Source organism: Myotis lucifugus, unplaced genomic scaffold (assembly GCF_000147115.1).
Source record: "Myotis lucifugus unplaced genomic scaffold, Myoluc2.0 scaffold_22, whole genome shotgun sequence".
Taxonomy (NCBI): Eukaryota; Metazoa; Chordata; class Mammalia; order Chiroptera; family Vespertilionidae; genus Myotis; species Myotis lucifugus.
The window spans coordinates 4,312,838-4,339,999 of record NW_005871070.1 but is presented as its reverse complement, the minus strand read 5'-3'; the positions used below and the strand labels follow the sequence as shown (position 1 = coordinate 4,339,999).

At 37.3% G+C, this 27,162-nt stretch overlaps 1 protein-coding gene across 2 annotated transcripts in view; it reads left to right on the top strand.

Annotated features, from left to right (window-relative positions):
- The window catches only part of KIAA0391 (KIAA0391 ortholog), a 146,591-nt gene that overhangs the window by 39,844 nt on the left and 79,585 nt on the right, over window positions 1-27,162 (top strand). For both annotated transcript variants that reach the window (XM_023751515.1, XM_006085835.3), the window contains one exon: window positions 13,283-13,390. In XM_023751515.1, the coding sequence (XP_023607283.1) occupies window positions 13,283-13,390 (108 nt within the window). The remainder of the gene's footprint in view (window positions 1-13,282; window positions 13,391-27,162) is intronic.

Sequence of the window (27,162 nt, the reverse complement as noted above, 5' to 3'; positions counted from 1 at the left end):
AGATTTTTTTCACTTGCGCGTTCACCCATCCATAGGTATATATGAATGTATTATTTGTCCTTCTTGAGAATCACTGAGCTTCTTGAGTCTGGGGTTTTACATCTTGAATTAATTCCGAATAATTCTCAGTCCCATATATCTTCAAATATTGCTTCTCCTGAAATTACTATAAGACTTTTGTTGAGCCCTTTCACACTCTCCTCCATGTCTCTTACTTTCTCTCTGATATATTTCATCTCTTTATCTTTCCAAATTGCATTCTGGGTAACTTCTTCAGATCTATCCTCTAGTTCACTACTTCTCACTTTAGATATGTCTGTTCTTTCTACCCATTCATTTAGGGGTATTTCCCCTATTGTTTCAATAATTAACAGGCCGTGAAAGTGACCTATTTTAAGCATATAGTTCAATGATTTTGAGAAAATTTATACACTTGTGTGACCATCACCATAGTTCAGTTTTAGAATACTTATATCACCCCAAAAAGTTTCATCATGCCCTTTTGCTCCTACCCTTCACTATAGCAACTATTGATCTGCTCTCTGTCTCTGTAGTTGTCTTTACTTAAAAAAAATTTATATAAGTAGAATAATATCTGTAATTGTTGTCTTCTTTCACTTACCATAATGTTTGTTTTTACAATATATTAGATTTAGCTTCAAATATATTTTTGAATTTGTGTTAAGTGTATCAGTAATTCTTGCTGAGTAGTGTCCCAGTGTATGAATATACCACAATTTGTTTATTCACTAGATGATAAACATTTGGATTCCCCCCCCCCATTCATTTAGTTTTATTTTAGAATTTTAATTTTAGAACTTCTCTTTAAAATTTTCCTTTTCAGTTTTTTAATGGTCTCTGTCTTGTTTTATATTCTTCTTCTTTTAATTATTCTTACAGACTTATTTTAAATTATCTCTTTGACTTTTCTATTTTTTTTATCCTGAATTCTTTGGACTTCAATCCTTCTCTTGTGTTAGAGGACTCTTACACATGGTAGATTGTTTACTCTTGTGTTTTGTCATTTTAAATCGGTGAGTACAGTTTTAGAGGGGCTTTCTCTTTCTATGCAGGTCCCTTTGTTGCCTGAATTGTTGATAGTGTCTAGAGAGGTTTTGTGTTTGCTTCTGTCAAGTGCCCGAGAGATATTACTAGAAGAGAACCAGTTTTCAATAATTTTTGGTGGAATGTGATGATTTTGTATCACACAGTTTATCTAAATTTGTACTCCAAACCCACTTAAGACTGGAGTTTCCTATTCTTAAGGGATTTTTCCTCCTACTTAGACCCCTAGAAGAGATAGAGATACTGGAGTATTGTGTTCTGACATCAATGTGCTTATTTGTAAAGGTTCCTCCTTTATTCAGGAGTTCACTTCCAATTTCTCCCCAAATTTGGGCCCCAGGTTGATAGTTATCCAGTCCCTATGGTATCAAAAGCCAAGACCCTGTTTATTAATGATCATTACATTTGTCCTCTTTACTTCTCTCCTGGATAAAATTAGCATCAATTCTTATCCTTACCATTTTGATTTTCAGATCTGGCTTCATCTCTGGCACTTGGAGATTTTTTTCTCTTCCTTTTTTCCAAGTTCAGCCATGCATTAAGTCTTTTTTTGTTATGTTTTATCCAGCCTTTTTAGATAATTGTTTCAGGAAGTTTTTTAGTTTGTTTTTTCATCTCACTGGTATCAGAAAACTCAGATAACATTATAAGTATTTTTTAAAATATATTTTTTACTGATTTCAGAGAGGAAGGGTGAGGGAGAGAGAGATAGAAACATCAATGATGAGAAAGAATCATTGATTGGCTGCTTCCTGCATGCCCCCTCAAGGATCGAGCCCTCAACCTGGGCATGTACCCTTGACCGGAATTGAACCCGGGACTTTTCAGTCCACAGGCCAATCAATGCTCTATCCACTGAGCCAAACTGGCTAGGGCACATTATAAGTATTTTTAAATAGGATAGTACACTATTGTAATTATAGCTATAATTACTAAATGAAAAAAATCTTCAAAAACATAGTTTGCTATTAAATGTGTATAAGTTTTCTTAGATTATTAGTTGTTAAATTGTAGTGACATTTTCCAGACATGTGACTTATCTCTTTCTCTGGCTTCATTAAGGTATTCATGCTAGCATTCTTTTTACTTAGGCTTTATTTGGATCCTTGGTTTGAAGAAGGCTCACAAAGAAATTTGGCCGTTAGATGCAAAGCTGCATTTTTTTATTGTTGTTCCCATGTTAAAAGCATGCTTCCAACCAAAATAACTGGTATTCCCCTATTTTTCCATATTCACTATGACTAACGTCAGTTGTTTTAATACTCCTTTGTTTTGGAAAATATGTATTATCTAATTTTTTTTAGTATATTGAGTATAATTAACATGTTAAGATCACTGTTTCTTTAATGATGTAACGTTTTGCATATACATTATTTTAGTCCTCCTGTTTCTCCTTGGTTGTTATTCTAGAGGATTACATTAACTAAATAAAATGAATGAGAGATCTATTTTGAATTTCCTGGTGAGATTAGTATCAAAATATCAGAATAGAAGTAAACCATCATACACATATGGACCATCATTCTACAAAAATTTAAGTGTTTTAACCTCTTTTAAATGAAAAAGGTAAAAAAAGTTTTAATGACTCTTTTCATATAGTTTATTGAGAAAAATCAGTTGATTAACCTATTTGTTTTCTCATCTATAATGTAGAGGAGTAATAAATAGAAGTCAGGTTCTACTGTCTTGTTTGTTATTAGAGTCATTTCTAATTATGAAGCTAGCTCTTTGATGGCAGATGCTGGATCACCTCTGTTCTGTACCTCATGTGTCATGAGGAGGGTACAGCTATGCCATTCTTTCATTTCTTTTTCTTGTGCACATCTTTGGATCCTTTTGCTACTCATTTATGATTAGGTAACAACCACAAAACAACAAATATCAGATCTGCTTCGTTGTTTCTATTAAGAAGTTGAATAAGGTAGCAAATTTAAGACTTTTTATTTACTTTTAGGATTGTTTTTACGTATATTTACTCTTTCCCATATAATGGTAATAAAGAATTGATTTTCATAAAGACTTTACACTTATTCTTTGAGCTTCCAGATTGCCTAGTTCCGTGGTCAGCAAACTGCAGCTCGTGAGCCACATGTGGCTCTTTGGCCCCTTGGGTGTGGCTCTTCCTAAGCCTTAGGAGTACCCTAATTAAGTTAATAATAGTATACCTACCTATATAGTTTAAGTTTAAAAAATTTGGCTCTCAAAAGAAATTTCAGTCATTGTACTGTTGATATTTGGCTCTGTTGACGAATGAGTTTGCCAACCACTGGTAGTTATTAAGCCTCAAAGATGCAAAAAGTTCTTTGGTCAAAGTTTAGTAAGGAGGGCCTTGGCAGTTCTTTTCTCTGCCTAGGAGGCTCTTCCCCCAAAAGGAGCATGCTCCTTCACTTCATTCGGTTCTGTTCAAATGTCACCTCATTAGAAAGGCTTTTCCTTTTACCATATCTAAAATAGAGAGAGGCAAGGGAGAGTGGTGCTAATACCTACTCATAAGCAGTCAATCTCCATTCTGACACCCTACCACACAGCAACTACTAATCTACTTTCTGTCTATAGATTTACCTATTCTGGATATTTCATATAAACTGAATAATATAAATGTGTGGTCTTCTGAGATTGACTTCTTTCACTTAGGATATTTTAGTGGTTAGTTCTCATCTTTTTGTTTTGATTTATTCCTTAAAAACATCCTTGTGAGATTTCAGTTGGAGCTCTATTTTCTGGCCTTTATATCGATTAACATTCTTCCTCTTAACATTCTCTTTTTGTTCTTTTCCTCTGCATTCTAATAGAATCTGTCAAAGTTTGTGCTGCATTTCACAATAATCTATGTTCTAGTATATTAGTTCTAATGAAGATGTAATTTTGCTGTTGGATTTTGTTTTTTCTTAAATTTATATATATTTTTTCCAGATCCCTTTGCATCTCTTGCTGTTCTGTCCTTACAGCTCATTGCTCTTTCTTAATAGATAAAACTGAGTTTTATCCTTTTGTAGTAAGAAGACAGTAATAAAAAATATCCACTGCCTATCCCCTAAATTTCTGGTGTTTCCTCGGGCTTCCTTCCTCTCCTACTCTACCCCTCTTCTCGTCTATTCACTCACTCCTTTGGTTTTCTCTACCACCTACATGCCAGTGACACACACATATCTATATAACTCTAGCCCTCACATTCACATTGAATCCCATACTTTCTTTTGGGCATCTTCCTGAATAACATTCTCTCAGTGACAGGATAAGAGTAGTAAACTGTTTTATTCTTTGTGTGCAAATGTTTACTTGAGTGATAGTTTAACTGTATAAATTTTAGTATTTTCCCTGAACACTTTGAAGATAGTAGTCCATGTCTTCTGGATGAACCTTGAAGAATGTTCTAAAAATCGATTGTGATGTTGGAAAACCTGTGAATTGAATTATATACTTCAAATAATTGAATGGTATGGATTTGTGGATTTTTATATGCTAGATCATTAACCAATCTTTAATCAAGCACAATCCCAGCAGTAGCCCTACAAAAAAATATTTGTTCTTCGTTTAAATTTACCCTCCATTAAAATAGCTAAGCTTGCGGATTTGTAACGCCCTATGCCATAGTTAGTTTGCTGTCTCACTAGGTCAACTCTGTTGTGCCTTTTCAGCATGATCCACTCAGAGGCTTTTGACTGCAATGGCATACATAAATTTGGGTAGTTGGAAAAGTGAGCATTTTAGAGGCTCACTGGAAGGAAGTATTACAAAGAATCCCAGACTAGAAATATACTTAGTGAGCGGAGCTTTAGTAATGGGAAAAAGAGCCCAACTTGACATCTTGGATTTTTCTGTCTATTAGAAGACCTGGATCAAGAGAATGATATTTGGATCTGATTTTTAATTTTATTTTATTACACATTTTGTGATTACACGAGGCTCCTGCCACTCACCTTTCAAACAAACCATCTCAAGTATACCCTTTTCCATTCTGTGATTTTAAGGGATTTCCAAGTCTTGTTAACATAGAATATCAGAACTGGAAGGGGATTTTATGAGTTATCTAGTTTAACTCTTGATTTTTACAAATGTCTATTTTTCTAGTAATACTGTGATACCTTAGTTTGTCATTACTCCTGAGGTGAATATAATGTAGTACTAAGAGCAGCCCTGAAATGACAAATTGGAAGTATAGTGGGAAATCTTGTTCATGTTCATTATTAGTGAAACCTGAATTTTAGAAAGTTAGTGCACTTGTTTTGTTTCCTTGTTTGCCATTCGGTCGATTCATTCAGAGTAAAACAAAAATGGTCATATTATATGGAAACTGTTTTAATTCTCCTTGATAGCTTTATTTTCATTTATAAAAAAATAGTATCCCTACTCTAACCAATATTTAGTTTTGATATTAATTGGAACTTTCTAAACATTTCTAGGAAATATATTTGAGTAGAGAAATTTTAAAACAAGGTGTTTTGCTGAATAGAAAGGAAAGAGGTTGGTCCCAGACAACTGGAGTTGAAGAGGATAGAAAAGTCAAATGAGAAAGCATGCACATGGATCAATGGTTATTTTAAAGATGAAGTATATTATGTATAGTATTAGGATTTTCTTTCTTTTGCTTTTTGATTAGTTTTATTAAAGTACTAGAAGCCCAGTACATGACATTCATGCACTCGGGGGAGGGAAGGGGTTGTCCCTCAGCCTGGCCTGCACCCTTTCGCAGTCCAGGAGCCCTCAGGGGATGTCGACTGATGGCTTAGGCCCACGGAGAGTGAGCCTAAGCTGTCAGTCGGACATCCTTAGTGCTGCTGCGCTTGCCAGCCATGAGCACGGCTTCTGGTAGAGTGGCACTCCCCATGTGGGAGTGCACTGACCACCAAGGGGCAGCTCCTATGTTGAACATCTGCCCCCTGGTGGTCAGTGTGCGTCATAGTGACCAGTCGTTCCGCCATTCGGTCGATTTGCATATTACCCTTTTATTATATAGGATAATTTATAAATATTAAAATTTGCCAGTGTACAATTCAGTGAGTTTTTTGTTGTTGTTAATCCTTACCTGAGGATATTTTTCCATTGATTTTTGGAGAGAGTGGTAGGGTGGGGGAGAGGCAAAGAGAGAAACATCCATGTGATTGCCTCTAGGGATCGAGCCTACAACTGAGGTATGTGCCCTTGACCATAATCCAAACTGTGACCCTTTAGTCCATGGGTTGATACTCAATCCACTGAGCCAAACCGGCTAGGGCTCAGTGAGTTTTTATTTTGTTTTTTTAATTCTTACCTGAGGATACTTTTTCTTTCTTTTTTTTAAATATGTTTTATTGATTTCAGAGAGAGGGAGGGAGAGAGGGATAGAAACATCAATGATGAGAGAGAATCATTGATCAGCTGCCTCCTGCACGCCCCTACTGGGGATTGAGCCTGAAACCTGGGCATGTGCAGTGACTTCCTGGTTCATGGGTCAGCACTCAACCACTGAGCCGCATTGACCCAGCCCCAAGATACTTTTTTTAGACTCTAAAAGAAGTTCATCTTTGTAACATTGATACATAATATTATCTAATCCACAGTTGATACTCAGGTTTGTCACTTGTCACAATAAGCTTTTCCTTTTCCAGATCCAGTACAGGATTACACTTTGGGTTTAGCTGTCATGTTTCCTTGGTTTCTTTTAATCTTCAATTAAAAGCTCAGTTTCCATTGTCTTTCTTGGACCTCCACTTAAAAACATACACACTATAGGCCTATTATTTTGTGAATGTCTCTCAGTTTGAGATATTGCTTTATCTTTGTTTCCTTATGATTAGATTCAAGTTATGAACTTTTGGTAAAAATATCATAAAAATGCTCTTATGTTCTCAACGTCTTCATATCAAGAGGCTCGCTATATGAATATTGGTGATAAATTTATGTGTTGTCCAAGACATTTTTGTTGATCGTAATGTGAAGAATTTGTCTGTTTTCTTCAAGAATTTTTATAGTTTTGGCTTTTTGGTTTAGACTTAAGTTCTATTTCAAAATAATTTTTTAGTGTGATCTGAGATAGGGGTTGAGGTTCATTTTGCCCCCAACTTTTTCTCTGGTTAATTTTCTAGTTTTCTGTTTTCTATTTCTTTGATTCTGCACTTTCTTATTCTACTTTCTTTGAAATTTAATTTGTTCTTCTTTTCTAGCTTAAGGTGAAATCTTAGATCAATGATTTTAGACCTTCTTTTCGTATAAACATTTAAAGCTATACATTTCCCTCTAAGTATTGCTTTTTGCATACAGTGAATTTTGATATGTAATCTTTTATTATCACTTAGTTAAAATATTTTCTAATTTCCTGTGTAATTTTTTTTTTGACCCACAGGTTATTAGAAGTGTAATTTAGAAATAGTTGGGACATTTATAGATATTTTTTCTGCTCTTGGTTTCGGATTTAATTGTGTGTGTGATTAGCAAACATACTATTTCAGATTTTAATATTTTGAAATATTTGAGAAATATTTTATGGCCTAGAGCTTGTGAATGTCTTGGTGTCCCATGTGTACTTGAAAAGAATAAATATTCTGCCATTGTTGGGTCTCAAATCCTTTAGATATCAACCAAGTAGTTATTAGTGTAGTTTATGTTGTCTCTACCCTTACTGATTTTTATCTACTTGTTATATCATTATGGAGGGAAGAGTGTTGCAATCTCCATCTATAATTGTAGACTTATTTGTTTCTCTTTTTAGTTCTGTCAAGTTTTCCTTTATGTATTTCAAAGCTCTCTTCTTATATATGAGTATACTTCCTGGAATATTGATCTTGTCATTATGCAGTGTCTGTTTTTACTTTTTGTAATACTCCTTTTCATGAAGCCTATTTTGTCTGTTACCACTCCACTTTCTTAAGCTTACCAATATGTATTTTCTCCCTGCTTTTTGCTTTCAATTTATCTATCTTTATATTTAAAAGTACATTTATTATAAAAAGCATTTTTGATAGTGTTGAATTTAAATATTTTGCTCTGTTTTCTATTTTTTTGCTCCCTCTGTTCCTCCTTTCATATGTGTTTGTGTGGGTGGGTGTGGGGGGGGGGGGGTGTGAGAGGGAGTCACAGTATGGGTGTGTAGGGCATAGAGGGTAGATAATCAGAATTTTTTTAGTATTTTATTTAATTCTTCTGCTGGATTTTTGCCTATACCTTTTCTGCATTGCTTTTTAATGTATGATTTGGGATTACGATATGAATCTTTAACTTAATCCAGTCCACTTGAAGTTTAGGTTTTACCATTTCACATAAAATGTAGGAATATTAATAGCAATAGAATTTTATTTACCACTTGTGGTCTTTATGCTATTATTGTCATACATACCACATTTGTATATGTTATAAGCCTTATAGTACAGTGTCATAATATTTTTCTTTAACAGGTCAGGTCTTTTAAAGAAATTAAAGCAAGAAAAATACTCTTTTTTATAATTACCCATATATTTACCATTTCTAATTTTTTTCTCTCCCCTCCCCCTTTTTATTGAGTTTTTTGGGATGACACTGGTTAACAAAATTATATGGGTTTTATCTGATGTTTTACATTTCTTCTTCTACATCCAATTTCCATCTCATGTTATTTCCCTTCATCCTGAAGAAATTGCATTAGCACTTCTTATAATGCAAGCTTGCTGGTGATGAGTTCTCTTAGTTTCCATTTACTTGAAAATGCCTATTTCACTTTACTTTTTTACCTCAGTGCTTGAAAAATTTTTTGCTACATATAGGTCTAGTTTGACAGGGTTTTTTGTTTGTGTCCTGTCATCACTTTAAAACATTCTCTCATTGTCTTCTGGTCCCATTGTCTGATGGGAATTCAACTGTCATTTGTATCATCCTATCTAATAAAAGACAAAAAGGGTAATTAACCATACCTCCGCTATGCTTCCCATTGGCCAATCAGCGAGATATGCAAATTAACTGCCAACAAAGATGGCGGCTGGCAGCCACGCAGCTGAAGTGAGCAGGAGGTTTGCTTGCTCCAGTGATGGAGGAAGCCAAGGTTCCCCGCCTGCCACAGCCCGGCTCTGAGCCCGAAAGCAACAATGTTTCAATTATAGAAGCTAAACAAACCCCAGATACCTGCTTTCAGCCAGCCGTGGCCTCAGAGCTGGAGCGAGCAGGACAGCAACAAAGTTTCAATTATAGAAGGTAAATAAATCCCAGAATAAAAAAATAAAAAGAAAAAAGGAGAGGCTGGGAGCTTCAGTCGCTGGTCAGCCTGAAAACGGCCCTCAGCCCCTCACCCAGACTGGTCAGGCACCCCAGTGGGGACCCCCACCCTGAAGGGGGTGTGGCCAGCTGCAAACAGCCATCAGCCCCTCACCCAGGCTGGCCAGGCACCCAAGTGGGACCCCCATCCTAATCCGGGACACCCTTCAGGGCAAACCAGCCAGCCCCCACCCGTGCACCAGGGCTCTATCCTATATAGTAAAAGGGTAATATGCAAACTGACCCTAACAGCAGAACGACTGGGAATGACTGGTCACTATGACACACACTGATCACCAGGGGGCAGACGCTCAATGTAGGAGATGCCCTCTGGTGGTCAGTGCGCTCCCACATGGGGGAGCTCTGCTCAGCCACAAGCCAGGCTGATGGCTGCCAGTACAGCGGTGATGGTGGGAGCCTCTCTTGCCTCCTCAGCAGCTTAGGTCTGCTCCCCACTGGCAAGTGGACATCCCCCGAGGGCTGCCGGGCTGCCAGAGGGATGTCTGACTGCCATCTTAGGCCCAATCCCCCAGGGAGCAGGCCTAAGCCAGCAGGGTGGTCATCCCCGAGGGGTCCCAGACTGCGAGAGGGCTGAGGGACACCTCCCCCCCCCACCCCCCCCGCTGAGTGCACACATTTTTGTGCACCGGCCTCTAGTCCTATATAATAAGAGCTAATATGCTAATTAGACCAAACAGTAGAACGACTGTCCAGATGACCTTCCGGACGAAGCCAGGCAGCTGCAGCTGCAAGGGAGGCAGCCATGGCTGTGAGGGCTGAGCCCCTTGCACGAATTTTGTGCATAGGGTCTCTAGTTATCTTATATGTAACTAGGGGCCCAGTGCATGAATTTGTGCACCTTGAAAGGAACTGTGGGCCACGAGGCTGCAGTGGGGCACAGGGCTGGGTCTCAGCCATCCTCTGCTCCCCCTCCCGCCATGGCCCCTGGTCCCCTGTCTGCGGCAGTCCCGCTCCCGCCACTGCTGCTCCCACATGCTGACAGCACCGGCCCCGCTCGTACCCGCTGCCGGCGTGGAGCGATTGGGTCCAATGCCAGCAGCAGGTGCGAGCGACGGCGCTGGCTATGGGTGTGAGCGGGTCCGGCGCCAGCAGGGGCTGCGAGCAGTGGCAGCAGGTGTGAGTGGGGCTGGCGCTGGCAGCAGATGTGAGCGCTGGGCGGGACCATGGCACGCGGGAGCAAAGAATTTTTAGTAATCACCAGAGGCTTGCCCCGATGACAGCGACCGGCACCCCGCCTTGGTCTGGCGCCCCTGCTCACCTCCACCATCTTGCTGTAGCTGATGCCCGCCATGTTCTGCGCTCTGCCATCTACCTTTTAATTTGCTCTACTTATTGGGTTGCTATAATTGCCAACCACGCCTTTAGTAGGTCCTTGCTGTCAGGTGTTTATTTTTCAAAATTTGGTGAAATGAAGATATTAACCCTTTGCACTCCAAACCATTCTGGACATTGGCTACCAGCTACTCGACGCTACTTTGCGGCGGAAACGTGCATTTACAGACCCTCGTATTATTTAGTATAATTTTGGAACCAAGTAACGTATTATAATGATATTGGACTTATATGAATTGGGTGACATCGAGGAATGTATATTTGCAAAAAAAACAATATTTTATTGTTTATAATTTTGTACAGTATGATAAGTTTTGTAACACTCCCCAATATGCATTGCAGGCTGATTAGTGCATGTTTGACAGTAATAAGTGGTTTGACGCCTGCCACCAGGTGTTTTCCTGTTAGAACACACAATGCAGTCCCGTTTTCTTTGTCCCACATCGGGAATATGTAGTTTATTGTTTAATCCGACACAAAACCCGCTGACATTTCTTGTATATATCTTAGTAATTTTACGATATTTTGATTTAATTTCTTGTGCCATTTCAAGATAAAACTTCAGGGAAACATGCATGTCTCAAAAAGTTGCGTTGAAATAACTCAATTCCCCATAATCACTAATAAACTGCAATGTCCCCTGAGAGGGGACATCCGAGTGATATGCTAGAATTCCGATGTCCCCTGAGAGGGGACAGCGGAGTGCAAAGGGTTAACTATTATTCATACTTTTTCCTACCTTCTCCTTTCTATCCTCTCTTTCAGGAGTCTAATTACATATGTTAATCTGTTTCACATTGTTTCACAGGTTACCAAGGCTCAATTCATCTTTTACTTTCCACCTTTTCCCCCCTTCATATTGGATCATTTCTATTGCTCTGTCATTTGTGTTCACTGACTTTTACTTCTGCCATCTCCAGTCAGCTAAATCCAGCCTGTGAATATTTTATTTCATATTTGTGATTTTTGGTTCTAGAATGTTTTCTAGAAACCAGTAAGTCTGCACCTTTCTGTTTGATTTCTATCTGCCCTGCCAATCATGCTGACTCTGGCAAAAAGCCATGTATAGACAAATTTTACCTTGTGCATTTTCCTTCTTTTCTGGTTTTATATAGATGGGTAACAAACCATCCCAAATGTGGTAGCATGAAACAAAAACATTTATCAGTTACTATTATTGTTATCTCTCATGATTCTAGGTCTTGACTAGACTGTTGGATGATTCTAACTTGAGTGTTCTGTTGTAATCAAATGGGAGCTGAGGTCATTTTGAACTCTTCCTCACTCTCACAGGTCTGATGATTGATCCTGGCTCTTGCCTGGGAGTCAGTTGAACCATCATGGGCTTTTTATGAAAGCTAGGTTCTAAGCACTAGTATCCTAGGAGAGTCAGATGGAAGCTACATTGCCTTTTATTACCTAGTCCTGGAAGTCATATAGCTCCACTTCTGCCACATTCCTTTCATCGAACCAGTCACAAAGGTGAGCTTATATTCACATGAAGGGAATTAGACTCCACTTGAGTGGGGAGTAATGTCAAATAATTTCAGACATGTTTTGAAATCACCAAATCTTTTTTCAAATGTGTCCTCCAATTTCTGCCTGCTTGTAGTCATTCTTTAGTTCCTTCAAATAGTTGTTTTTTATATAGACTTTATTAGTCCAATACAAACTACTCCATCATTACCAGAAGTGAAACTCCCTCTCCTCTATCACACTTGAATCCTATATAATAAAACCCTAATATGCAAATCGACCAAACGGCAGAACGACTGTCGCTATGACGTATACTGACTACCAGGGGGCACACGCTCAACGCAGGAGCTGCCCCCAGCCTGCAGGCCCTGTCTGGCAGTGGTGGCAGGGGGCAGGGCCGGCAAGCAGGCAGCGCCAGGCTGCCAGACAAGGCAGGTGCCAGCAGGGCCCCCTCCCCTCCATCGCCCCACTTGTCGCCCCACAGATCAGCCCTGATCGCCAGCCAGGCTTAGGGACCCTACCCGTGCACGAATTTCGTACACCGGGCCTCTAGTATAATATAATTTACTTGCTTATTTGGTTCATTTTATGTCTCCCTCCTACTAAAACACAGGTTTCATTAAGTTAGGGTTTTTTGCCTCTTTGGTAACTGCTTGGCACATTGTAGATGCTCACCAAATATTTGTTGAATAAATGGATGAATATTCAGTTCTCCAAACAGCCACAAGTAAGCAAAAACCTCTTGATGACAAAAGAGGAGCTACAAATTATAGAACTTTGTTCTTTCAACACAATTGCACTGGTAGGCTGCCATATCTTAAGTTTACTTCTCCTTGGCTTACAGAACAGGACATAGAGATTTCACATTTTATTCTCATCATGACTCTTATGTGTGTCAGTTTAGCAGACTGGATAGAAAGCTGGTTACAGATAAAATGAAATAGCATGGGAACGTACTTTGTGAAGTGTGAAGGACTATGAGATTATAAGGTGTGTCAGATAAGAATATGCAGTTGCAACTGTTATGCTGGCTTTTTCAGATTTCTTTTTGAAAGTATCTTTGTGTTTATGTATTTTTTAAAAGATAAATATTTTGAATTCCCAAAACAGTAATAAAAGTCAGCAGTATGTTTATTAAAAAGCCCTTTCTATGTCTTTATTAATGTTTTGTCTGATTTTTCTCTTTTAGGAACTTAAGAGATTTCAGAACTTTGTGGAACGCTGTCCTCCTTTTGATGTCGTCATTGATGGGCTCAATGTTGCCAAGATGTTTCCTAAAGCTCGTGAGTCTCAAGTTGTAAGTACAAGTTTTATTTTGTTATTCCAAATCTCTAGAAACTATTTATTTTACCCACTTGTGATCTTCCTGGGATCTCATAGCTCCTCATTTTTCCTTCCTCTAAAAATAAAGCTCTTAAAGGTGCCATAGCAACCAACTGCTCAACTAAGATTTGTTGTTTTCATCTCTGGAAAATAAATGGCTCTTCCAGGCTGAGCAAGAATGAGAGATTTAAAAGTCCATGTAATAAAGGGCCAGTTCAGCCCTTTTTGTAACCTTTGCTAACTTTCTTCTAGGTTTCTACTCTCCATTTACTCTATCATTTCCTTGTAGGTCACATACATCCCTTATTTGAAAATCATCAGCATATACTATCAAGATTCATTAATCATTCATTACTCACATTTGTTTTTTTCAAACATAATATGTCTGTAAATTAACCTAAGCAGGTTTGTTTTTTTTTGTAAGGTAATCATTTTTTTAATCGGTTTATAGATGTCATAGTCGTTTCTAATAAGAATATAATGCTTTTTATAGCAGTTGTGAGCAATTATTTTAATCCTCATTTTACAGTTCAGAAAATTAGAAAATTGAGGCTAATTTTATACAGCAAATCCTTAAAAAGCAGTCATAACATCAAAATTAGTTTGTAGAGAGCTCTAAGGTTTCAGTTTTGTGGCTCTTACTGCTGGCAATCTATGGTCATTCATCTGTAGTTAAACTCTTATTTCTTAAAAATTGCTGCCAACTTAAAAGCTGTTTCTCAGAGATTCTACTAGAATATTTTGCCATTCATACTCAGAAAAGCTTACAAGTATTAACAAAGAAGAAGGTTGATTTACAGAAATTTCTTTATATGCCTTTTCTTTATGCCTACTTTTTTATGGTCAAGTATGTACTTTTTAATCCTGATTTTTTTAAAAACAAAGCAAGTGGAACATATTTTCGTCTCTTAGGCACTTGAAGGGGCCTTTGAGGCAGTAACATTGACAAAGGCAAAGCGAAAAAAAAGGAAACACATAATTATCACTAATTCTTGGTAGAGTTAGAATCAGAAAGGCTCATTCTAAAGAGTTCATCATCTAATCTAGTCTGCGAAATTGACACGATAGTCATGATGAAAATGAAATGTCAAAATCTTTGTCCTATTCTGTAAGCCAAGGAGAATTAGAAAGTGTCATATTTGTTTATCTTTTGTTTGACTTTCAACTTCACACAAAGCACAAAAAATTGGCTTGCCAGAAAAATGTACAGACAGTCCTTGGGTTACGTCGAACTCGACATACTTCCTTTCGTATGTCGCCATCTCCCATTTATTTATAAAAAAAAAAAGTCCCGTCATTTCGACGTATGTACATATGTGCTTTATGTTTATTATTATTTATTTACCACAAGTAAAGGTCAGGAATTGTTATCTTTTAAAATTTTTTTTACTTCATTACTGCTGTGTATGTGCGTGACGTAGGTGCTTATGTAGGTGGGTTCTGACTTACGGCGAAAATCGCGTTATGTCGCGCCATAGGAACGGATCTCCGACGTAACCCAAGGACCTACTGTAGCCTGAATTGAATTAACTTTTGGGGGGAAAGTAAAATGTTGAATGTGATGTAGTTGACACATTCCCTGGCATTCTTCCTATTATGGAAGAAAAATGTACACATTTTGAAAGATTCTAGCACAAGCATGTTAAACTTGCGGCCCACAATGAATATTTTTGTGGCCCAGCCAATATAACGGTATGTAAGAAACGTTTTAATAAAAATTTTGTAAGTTAATTTTTACAATATCCTGTTATACATATTTATTAATAACGAACTACAACATTTGCTAATGACTGATTACTATAATCGTGTTGCATTCATTTCCCTTACGCGCCTTACATGCGGGCGCACCATTTCTCTCCACTAATACTAGCAGCGAATATTTTAGCAGCCGATTGCCACATCATTAGTCTTGGACTGACTTGTTTGGTGTGCACAACAGGAAATATTTCACTTTCAGAGAACAAGAAAAATAGGTTTATTTGCATTATGCTTATTAATTTGTGCAGTTATTCAGTGTCTGGTAAGTTAATGTTCAAGAAAAAATATTAATTTTTATTAAAATGTTCTATTATTTTATGTAACAATTACTCATTTATTTCAGCCCTTTGTATTCAGCATGTCTCTATCGAAATAAACCTACGTTTCTGTGAAAATTGAAGCTTTTGTTTTTTTGCAGCCCACATAAACTTAAACCTTGTTTATTTAGCCTATGTTAGCCTTTGAGTTTGACATGCTTGTTCTAGCAAATTGTGGCAAATAGGCAAAGAACAAAATAACCAGGGAAATCATAGGCACCTACCACTACTTTTAGCTTTTACTCTTAAAAGAATTTTATGCTGGCCCTGCCCAGTATGGCTTAGTTCAGTGATGGCGAACCTATGACACGTGTGTCAGAGGTGACACGCGAACTCATTTTTTTGGTTGATTTTTCTTTGTTAAATGGCATTTAAATATATAAAATAAATATCAAAAATATAAAACTTTGTTTTACTATGGTTGCAAATATCAAAAAATTTCTATATGTGACATGGCACCAGAGTTAAGTTAGGGTTTTTCAAAATGCTGACACGCCGAGCTCAAAAGGTTCGCCATCACTGGCTTAGTTGGTTGAGCATTGTCCCTTGCACCAAAAGGTCGCCGGGGTTCAATTCCTGGTCAAGGCACCATACCCAGGTTGTGGGTTTGTCCCTGGTCGGGGTACATAAGGGAGGCAGCTGATCGATGTTTCTCCCTCTCTAAAAATCTATAAAAAAGACATGTTTTTTAAAAAAAGAATTTTATGCTGGCAACAGTTTACGTGACAAATAAGTAATGTTATTCCCAACTCTTTAGAACACTGCTCTCTTGCAGCAGTGCACAGACATTATATTTGGGAAACCTTAATTCAGACTCAGGTTAGAGACGCTACCTGATTAAGAAAGGAGGAAATAAAGTTTTTTCTCAAATCTCTAAAGCTAGAGATTTGTAAAAAACAACAAAAAAAACAAAACCCAAAATAATAATCATAGTAAATGATAACAATAATAAAGGCATATCATATTTTCCATAGGCTCCTCCCTTTTTTTATTTCTTGGATAAATCTAAGGCCCTTTATTTCATTCTTTAACACTTTCTAGGTTATGAGAAGTAGCTTCCCACTTTTTCTGTTAACCTTTTAAATAGCATTTTCATTTAGAAGTTTAGAATGGGGATTCTGAAGCCAGAAGACCCTTTGAATTCCAATCGTGACTCTGCTACTTAGTACCTTTCATAGTTTGAGCAAGTTACCCTCTTTGTGCCTTAGTTTCCCAGCATGTAAAAAGGAAATAATAATAGTACCTATCTTATAAAGATGTTGTAAAGAGTAAATAAGTTAATGTATGTAAGCTTGGCAGATAGTACGTACTTAATAAGTGTAAGTATTATTGTGATTACTACTCCGAAATGAACGTCCCAAATGGAACAATAATTCTTGCTTTCAATAGACCCTTATTTGTCAGTATAAAGTTTTTTTCTATCATGTCACTCATATCAATTGAGTTAAAAGAAAATGCAAAACTCTGCCTTAGTATTAGACTCAAAATAGGTCTAATGTGCGTGACGTAGTTTTCGCAAAAACTTAAGAAAATTTTTATGGGGGTGTCAATTGGGGAAAAAGAAGACATATGTAAAACTTTAGATAATATTAGGCCAAGAGATATATGAAAACATGCTCAAAGTCACTAATCATCCAAGAGATGCAAATCAAAACAACAATGAGGTACCATCTCACACCTGTCAGAATGGCTATCATCAACAAATCAACAAATAGTAAGTGCTGCTGAGGATGTGAAGAAAAAGGAACCCTTGTGCACTGCTGGTGGGAATGCAGACTGGTGCAACCACTGTGGAGAACAGTATGGAGTTTCCTCAAAAAACTAAAAATGGAACTCCCATTTGACCCAGTGATTCCATTTCTAGGAACATATCCCAAGAAACTAGAAACACCAATCAGAAAGGATCTATGCACCCCTATGTTCATAGCAGCACAATTCACCATAGCTAAGATTTGGAAACAGCCTAAGTGCCCATCAGCAGATGAGTGGATTAAAAAACCTTGGTACATCTACACAATGGAATTCTATGCTGCTGTAAAAAGGAAGGATCTCCTACCATTTGCAACAGCATGGATGGACCTGGAGAGCATTATGCTAAGCGAAGTAAGTCAGTTGGAGAAAGATAAATATCACATGATCTCACTCATTTGTGGATTATAATGAACAACATAAACTGATAAACAAAAACAGATCCAGAGACAGAGAAGCATCGATCAGGTGCTCAAACCTCAGAGGGAAGGTAGGGGAGGGTGGTAGTGGGGGCGAGAGATCAACCAAAGGACTTGGTGCATGCATATAAGCATAACCAATGGACGCAGACAGCAGGGGGTGAGGGTGAGGGCATGATTGGGGGGGGGGGCAATGAGGGGATAAGGACACATATCTAATACCTTAATCAATAAAAAAATAAAAAAGTTTAAAAAATAAATAAAAATTTTTAAATATAATTTAATAAATTTTATTTTCTTCTGATTATAAAATTAATGCATGATTGCTGATTATAAAGTTATTGTGTGTAAAAGTAATGCAAGTAATTATAGAAAATTTGGAAATTACAGAAGGGAAATCATATATAATTCTACCATTCAGCAATAATCACTGTCATATTTGAGATGGGAAGAAGGACCTTCGAAACATACATAAAATCCAAGATCCCTAATGGAAAGAATAGAGAAATTTCCTAGACTATAAAAAATACTACAAGCACTGTTAAAAAACAACAACAAACTGAAAAATATTTTTTACAACATACATAATAAAGGGCTAATTTCCTGACTGTACCAAAGACTCTTATAAGCCTGTAAGAAAAAGATGAGCCAGGCAGTAGAAAAGTATTTTAACCTTATTCATATTTACAGGTATGCAATTTAAAACATTTATGTTCCAGATTGGCAGAGATTTAAAAGTTGATAGTACCCATTTCTTAAATTTTCTAACAATGAGTATATATTGCTTTAAAATAAGAAATAAATCCACATTACAGAAAGTAAAAAGACATTCTTGGTAAATATTTTGAAAGAACTATAATATTCTGTATCTTAGGAATGTACCACAATTTTTAATCATTTCCCTGTTCGTGGGCCTATTTGATTGTTTCCCATTTTTCACTATGGTAAATAATAATGCTTAGAAGAAGATTACTGTGAATGTTTCAGATTATTTCTTTAGAATAGATTCCCAGAAATAGAACTCTTGAGTTAAAGGGTATGGATATTTGCAAAGGTTTCACTACATGTTGCCAAATTGCTTACCCAAATGATTGTAACCATTTGCTCCTAACAACAGTGTATAAAAGTGGCCAAATAGAACACATTTCTTCAAGATTTCTTATTACATGATTGCTTCAACTATTTAAGTTACACTCGTGCCATGAATCTGCTAAGTGAAAAGAGCTGGGCCAGTTTTTAGTCAGACATTTAAAAATTTTATAAATGATGTTAAAATAGTCCGAAAGGAAATATCCTTGACTGTTTTATTTGTCCCCCCCGCCCTCTCTTTTTTTGTTAATCCTCACCCAAGGATATTTTTCCACTGATTTTTAGAGAGAGTGGAAAGGAGAGACAGAGAGAAACATATGTGTGAGAGAGACACATCGATTGGTTGCCTCCTGCATGCACCCCAAGCAGGGCCAGGGAACCTGCAACCAAGGTACATACCCTTGGCTGGAATTGAACCTGGGACTTTTCAGTTCACGGGCCGATGGTCTGTCCACTGAGCCAAACTGGCTAGGGCTGTCTCTCTCTTACTACAATTGCCTATAAGCATACATAAAGGAAAGATTAGAAATCCTAATTCTGTGTCTTGAGTTTTTCGTGTTTGTGTGAAGAAGTTTCCAGATTTATATTCTTTATTTCTGTTTTCATAGTTACTATATCTTTTCTCATGCTGTTGAGCATCTTTACCATCATTATTATGAACTCTATCTCAGATAAATTTCTTATCTCCATTTCATTTATCTCTTCTTCTGGAGAATTCTGTTATTCTTTCATTTGGGGGTTGTTTCTTGTGTCTCCTCATTTTGGGTGCCTGTTTGGGTTTGTGACTATGTAATAGGTATCTGCTCCAGATTTACAGGTAACAGATTATTTTCATTCTTCCCATGAACTCTGTATAATATGTTCCAAATTCTTTTTAAATCTTTCCCCTTAATGGTTAATTGTATATCCAACATAGTTCTCCATAAGCTCGTAAATGGAAAAGGCCATTTTTACATTCATCATTTAGAGAATAGCACCATGATCTCAGAGCCTACATAGTAGGAGTGATAGAGATTAAGGTGCTAAAAATAAGTTCTGGTTGTGAATTTATTTTACTTTCTCAATTTTCATATGCATCTTTTATTTATTTGTTGATAGACATAGATACTTTTAAAAATCTAGAGTATGTCTTACAATTGATGTCAGCAGAAACTTGCCGGCTACCATGTAGAGTTGAGACTTATTAATGGTTGTCATTGCCTGGGGTTGGGCATATTTAGGTAAACACAGCATATTATCTGCTCATCTACTCGTCACCTCAGATGAGTTAGTTGCATTGGCAGGTCCAAACACTGAACTTTAAATTTTTGCTGAAGGTTTTCTTTTGTTGTGGTTAATCCTCATCCGAGGATATTTTCCCATTGATTTTTAGAAAGAGTGGAAGGTAGGGAGAGAGACAGAGAAAAACATTAATGTGAAAGGGACACATTGTTTTGTTGCTTCCCACATACGCCCTGACCAGGGCCGGAGATTGAGCCTGCAACCAAGGTACGTGCCCTTGACTGGAATTGAACCCAGGACCCTTCAGTCTACAGGCTGACACACTATCCACTGAGCCAAACCTGCTGGGGCTGAAGGTTTTCTAACAATGCTTAAAAGGTAGTGGTGATTGACATATTTCTCAGACTAAAGTACAGAATTTTAAAGCAAGTAGAAATTGTTATAACTGATTTTTTCATTTTGAAAAGCTGTCACTTAGGCTGCAAACGTCTGTCTGCTGACAGCTTTCCATAGACATTCGAGTTGATTAATTTACAGAATGGTATAGTTCATTGCAAGAAAAAATAATAATCAAATGTGCAGTCTGCTTTTGCTTTTGGTCCTAAAAGTGATACAAAAGTAAAAATGAAGAACACAGGTTCTAAGAAGAGTGGTATATAACATGTCACCATGAGTCTGTACAGAGCTGTCATGGCTAAAAGTGATTCAGAAGAGCCTTTAACTCACATATGAAGGTTTATATTTAAATGTTGTTTGTGATTCTGAAAAAAGAATATCGTATGGGCTGTATGGATTGATATATGATTTTGTTGATTATTGAAAAAGAAAATTTTTTGTGTATTTTGCTTAAAAGTTATTACTAAATCAGTGGTTAATCTTCTAATCTCTGGTGTTAATACAATTACAAAATATACTGAGTGGAATTTTGGAGATTGTAAAGTCCCTTACTAGATTTCACTTTGGCATAATTTTGTGTCTTGACGAAGTGATATCTCAATTCGTTAGTGTCTACATTAGTTTTATTTTTCGATAAACCATTAGTCACTTTTAAGGTGTACAATTAAGTGGTTTTTAGTATATTCACAACGTTTGCCATCTTGGTTCCTCCTAATTCTAGAACATTTTCATTCCCCCCAAAGTAATCCTAAACTCATTAGTAGTCATTCCCAGTTCCTTCTTCCCCTTAATTTTTGGCAACCAGTGATCTTTTCTGTCTTTATGGATTTGCCTGTTCTGGACATTTCATGTTTTCACTTAGTGTGTTTCCAGAGTTCATCTATATTGTAGCATGAATCAGTACCTTGTTTCTTTTTATTGCTGAGTAATATTTTATTATATGGATATACCACATTTTATTTATCCATTCATTAGTTTGTGTATATTTGGATTATTTCTACTTTAAGAATAATGCTGCTCTGAACATCTCATATACAAGTTTTTGTATGGATATCTTTTCAATTCTCTTGGATATATACCTAGAATAGAATTATTAGGTCATATGGTAGCTCCCTGTTTAACCTTTAAAGGAGCTGGAAAACTTCCAAAGCAACTGTCCCATTTTATATCCCCATCAACAGTGTATAAGAGTTCTAATTTCTGTACATCCTCATCACCATTTGTTAACATCAGTCTCTTTTATTATAGCTACCCTGGTGGGTATGAAGTGGTATGTCATTGTGGCTTTGATTTGCATTTCCTAATGACACGGGGACGTTAATCATCTTTTTGTGTGCTTATTGGCCATTTGTATATCTTCTTTGGAGAAATGCCTATTAAAATCTGCCCATTTTAGTAGGGTTCATTATTTTTATATTTTTGAGTTATAATTTTTTATATATTCTGATTACTAGACCTTTAACATATATATGATTTGGAAATATTTTCTCCCGTTTGAATTATCTTTTCAGTTTCCTGATGGTATTTTTAATATATGTATTTTTTTCTTGATTTCAGAGAGGAAGCAAGAGGGAGAGAGAGACAGAAACATCAATGATGAGAGAGAATCATTGATTGGCTGCCTCCTGCACACCCCCTACTGGGGATCGAGCCCGCAACCTGGGCACGTGCCCTTGACCAGAATTGAACCCTGGACCCTTCAGTCTGCAGGCCGACGCTTTACCCACTGAGTCAAACCAGCCAGGGCCAAAAGTTTTAAATTTTGATGAAGTCCAATTTATCTCTTTGTTTGTTTTCTTTTGTTGCCTGGCATTGTTGGTGTCATATTTAAATAATTATTACTTAATCTAAGGTCATGAATATTTATGCCTGTTTTTTTTCTAAGAGTTTTAGTTACTACATTTATAGTATCCGTATTTTTAGAAAAACAATTACTCTTGGGTAGGTGATAAGCCAACATTTATTATAGTATAGTGAGAGTCAGAGGGGGCTAGCTTTGGCCCTTTCTAATTCATTTGTTTAATCTTTTGTAAATCTGGGCAAAATAAGACTTGCTGCTCACTCTGTAGTCTGTAGATGTTTTTCAAGTGTAAAGTATATCCTGCTTTAAAAAATACTTATTTGGTTTCAACTTTTCAGAAGAAAGGTTTGTAGTTTTATTTCTAAGAAGTGGCTGGCAGATTAATTATATAGCCTCTGCTTCCAAAAGAAAGGACAAAGTATCTTAAGAGGGAATTACAATGCAGATTTCAGTAGCTGTTTATTGAGCACCTATTCCATTCTAGAAACAGTTTTAAAGTGTGAGGATATGACTATAAGCCAATAATGGCAATGTTAGGAACATGATTTAGACTAATGGTTACATTATCTTAACATGAAGTTCATAGTATAGTGTATCCTGTTGTCTATTAACAGTATTCTTGTGTTTGTGTGTGACTCTTTTCTTAAAAATTTATTTGGAATGTTAGAATGGAGAATATTTACCCAAAATATTTGGATAAGAATTTTTTAGAAAGTAACTATTGCAAAAACGATTTTGTAACATTCAATTCTCCAAAATATGTTGTAATTTTGTAGAAACAATGACTAAACTAAAAAGTGTTAGGTATAAACCCTTTAATGTAAGCACTTGAGCCAGCCTTTATGAGGCACTTGGATTAACATACTGAACTTGTTCCTGCCTCATGTTCCTTCACCCTTTAATGTTCTTCCTTCTTCAAATGGCTGGATCATTATCAGCACCTCAAATATCTTCCCTGATTTTTCTAAAGTAACCCCACTCTGCTCACCTACCTCTGTCTTTTCAGTTACTCCTGTGTGGATTAAAAATGACCTCAGAGCCCAGCTGGCATGGCTCAGTGGTTGAATGTTGACCTATGAACCAGGAGGTCAGGTTCACTTCTGGTCGGGGCTTGATCCCCAGGGTGGGGCGTGCAGGAGAGCCAATCAGTGATTCTCTCTCTCTCTCCCTCCCTCCCTCTCACTCTCTCTGTGAAATAAATAAAAATAAAGGCCTCTGATTCTTTGCAGTTTCTCTTATCAGGAGATAGAGTCTATTTTCCCATCTCTTGAATCTGGGCTTGCTCTGTGACTTGCTTTGATCAGTGAAATGTGGTAAAAGTGATATTGTGGGACTTCCAAGCAAGGACTTAAGAGGCCATGCTGTCACTCTCTAGGAACTACCCAACCTAGTGAATAACCTCAGGCTAATCTCTTTGAGGATGAAATGCCATATAAAGAGGGTGAAGGGTGGGAGAGAGAGAAAGAGAGAGAAGCTCACAGTCATCCCAGTGAGACATGTAAGGTCATTTAGGACGAGGCAGCCGCCAGGCAGCCTGCCAACTGATTGTGGATACATGAATGAGCCTAGCCAATACCATGTGGAACAGAATAACTGTCCAGCTGAATCCAATCCATAGTACTGTGAGAAAATAAGTGGTTATTTTAACCAAAGTTCCCAAGTTTTGTGGTGGTTTATTACACAGCAATAGATTACTGGTTTAATTTTTTCATAGCACTTGGTATCTACAATGATTTACATACATTTCTTTGTTTTCTTTACCTGTCTTCTATTATAAATGCCCTGATATTGAAGATCTATGTGTCTTGCTCACTGTTATATCCTCAGCACTGGGAAAAGGGCCTTGAACATAATAAGTTCTCACTAAACACTTAGTGAATGAATGAATAGATATTTATACAGTAAATTATAAGCTATTAGAAATAAAATCTCCTTTACAAGGTTAACTCTTGAGTTTTACTCTTACTTCACTTGCTAGCTATGAGACCTAGTCTAAGTTCTTTAACTTCCGAGTTCCTATGTAAAGATTAAATGAGCTAATCCTTGAAAAGCTATTACAGCATTACCTGGCACATGGTTCAATAAGTTTAAAAGGGAAAAAAACAACCCGGCAACTTTGTGAGTGCATTTAGTTGTCCATGGTCTTTACTTTGTGGAAGTAAAAGCATGATAGTTTTTATGATGTGTTTAGTCTCCTAATTTAAATAACTGACAGTTTACTCTTAGTTTTTTTCAGTTTGGGGTCTTTATTATTTTTGAAGTGATGCTCAGAATCTAAAGTTGAGTGTTTAAATAAAGACTAAGTTCTCTAACTAAATGAGAAATATATCAACAGTATAGAGAAAATAAGACTGATTATATTGGTCGGGATAAGGCTAGATTATGCTGCAGTAATAAACACAAAATTTTAGTGACTTAAAACAACAAATTATTTCGTATTCATGCTACATGTCCATTGTTGGTCATCTATGTCGTAATCATCCACAGTCTAGAACCCAGAATAACTTTCTGAAATATTGTCAGTCATTATGACAAAGGGAAAGTGGCAAAGCACACACTGACACATAAAGCTTCTGCTCAGTTATGATACCCATCACTTCTGCTCATCTTTTATAAGCAGCTAATACAAGTTACATAGCCACCCTGTACTTAGCAGAATAGGGAATGCAATTCTACTGTGTTTCTGAAAGGAGAAAGAGAATTCATATATTTGAACATCCCTAACTACCACACTGAGGTTGGTAATGTCTTGCTTATTACATTGGTGTTATGCAAAGATCTGAGGTCCAAGAAAACCTCAGCGTATTGCTTGCCAATTCCAAAGAAATAATCTGGAGGACTGGCTATGAAAGACATGGGTTTATTAGGTCTTATGTGGGCATGGAGGGGTGGGGGTGGAGAATTGTGGGTGACGTCTCCACGGCATAGGCTTTTTTGTTACAGGGTTATATAGAGTACAGAAAACAAAGCAAACAGGGCATTCAGGACGGATGTGCTCATGTGTGTCCAAGCTGTGTAAGATCAAAACGCAAGCTGCTTACAGTCCCGTCTCACGTACTAGAATAATTTCTGTTTGGCCATTTCTTTTTTTAATCTTTATTGTTGAGGTTATTACAGATGTCCCCCTTTCCACCCCCCCATTGCCCCTCTCCACCTGGTTCCCATCCTACTCCAGGACTTCACTACCCTATTGTCTGTATCCATAGGCGATGCATTTGCATGTAAGATCTTTGGCTGACTTCTTCTCTGAGAATCGTCAGTCTGTTCCATGTTTCCATGCTTCTGATTCTATGTTATTCACCAGTTTATTTTGTTCATAAGATTTCTTATTCATTTGTTTTGATTTATGGATTTAATAGTTGATAGATATGTATTTATTGCCATCTTAATGTTCATATTTTTTATCTTTTCTTCTTATTCTTCCTCCTCCTCAGCCTCTTCCTCCTCAAGAATACTCATCAACATGTCATGTAATACTTGTTTGGTGGTGAAGAACTCCTTTAGCTTTTTCTTGACTGTGAAGCTCTTTATCTGACCTTCAATTCTAAATGATGGCATTGCTGGGTAGAGTAATCTTGGTTGTAGGTCCTTGCTATGCATCACTTTGAATGTTTCTTGCCACTCCCTTCTGGCCTACAAAGTTTCTATTGAGAAATCAGCTTAGAGCAATGGTTCTCAACCTTCTGGCCCTTTAAATACAGTTCCTCATGTTGTGACCCAACCATAAAATTATTTTCGTTGCTACTTCATAACTGTAATGTTGCTACTGTTATGAATTGTAATGTAAATATCTGATATGCAGGATGGTCGCCTAAGGGTCGTTCAACCGCCAAAGGGGTCGAGACCCACAGGTTGAGAACCGCTGGCTTAGAGTCATATGGGTGCGCCCTTGTAGGTAACTAACTGCTTTTCTCTTGCTGCTTTTAACACTTGGGTTGCGGGAAACGAGTTAAGTCGGCTCGCGTGAATTGCGCGTACTCCGCGGGAGCCGGTTCATATAGATTTGCGGTGGAGTGCGGGAAACGTGTAAACTCGGCCGATTGTAACTGCGTATTACCAAATATTTCATTTCAATCGAACCCATACTTCAAAAGATATAGGCATTTTAACGCGCCATCTTATATTTTGGCGGGAAATTCACCCGACACCGTAGTGTTAAGATTCTCTCTCTGTCTTTAACACTTGGCATTTTAAGGATGATAGGTCTTGGTGTGGGCCTCTTTTGGTTCCTCTTGTTTGGTACTCTCTGTGCTTCCTGGACTTTTAAGTGTATTTCTTTCACCAAGTAGGGGAATTTTTTTTGTCATTTCTTCAAATAGGTTTTCAATATCTTGCTCTCTTTCTTCTCCTTCTGGCACCCCCCTAATGCAAATGTTGGTATGCTTGAACTTGTCCCAGAGGCTTCTTATACTATCTTCATATTTTTGGATTCTTTTTTTCTCTCCTAATTGGGTGTTTTTTGCTTCCTCATATTCCATATTGTTGATTTGATTCTCAGAATCCTCTACTCTACTGTTGAATCCCTGTAAATTATTCTTGATTTCAGTTAGTGTATGCTTAATTTCTGACTGGTCCTTTTTCATGTATTTGACATTCTCACTAAGATCCTTGAAAGTCTCACTGAGTCCCTTGAAGCTCTCACTAAGATCCTTGAGTAACCTTATAACCATGGTTTTGAACTCTGTATCCAGTAGTTTGCTTGCTTCTATTTCTTTCATTTGTGACATTTTTCTTTGTCTCCACATTTTGGCTGCTTCCCTGTATTTGTTTCTATGTATTAGGTACAGCTGCTATGTCTCCTGGAATTGGTATAGTGGCCTTGTGTAGTAGGTGTCCTGTAGGGCCCAGTAGCTCAGCCTCCCCAGTCACCTGAGCTGGGCACTCTAGGTGCACCCCTATGTGGGCTGTGTACACAGTTTTGTAGTTGAGCCTTGATTGCTGTTGGCATCATAGGGAGGAATTGACCTTTAGGCCAATTGGCTGTAAGGATCAGCTG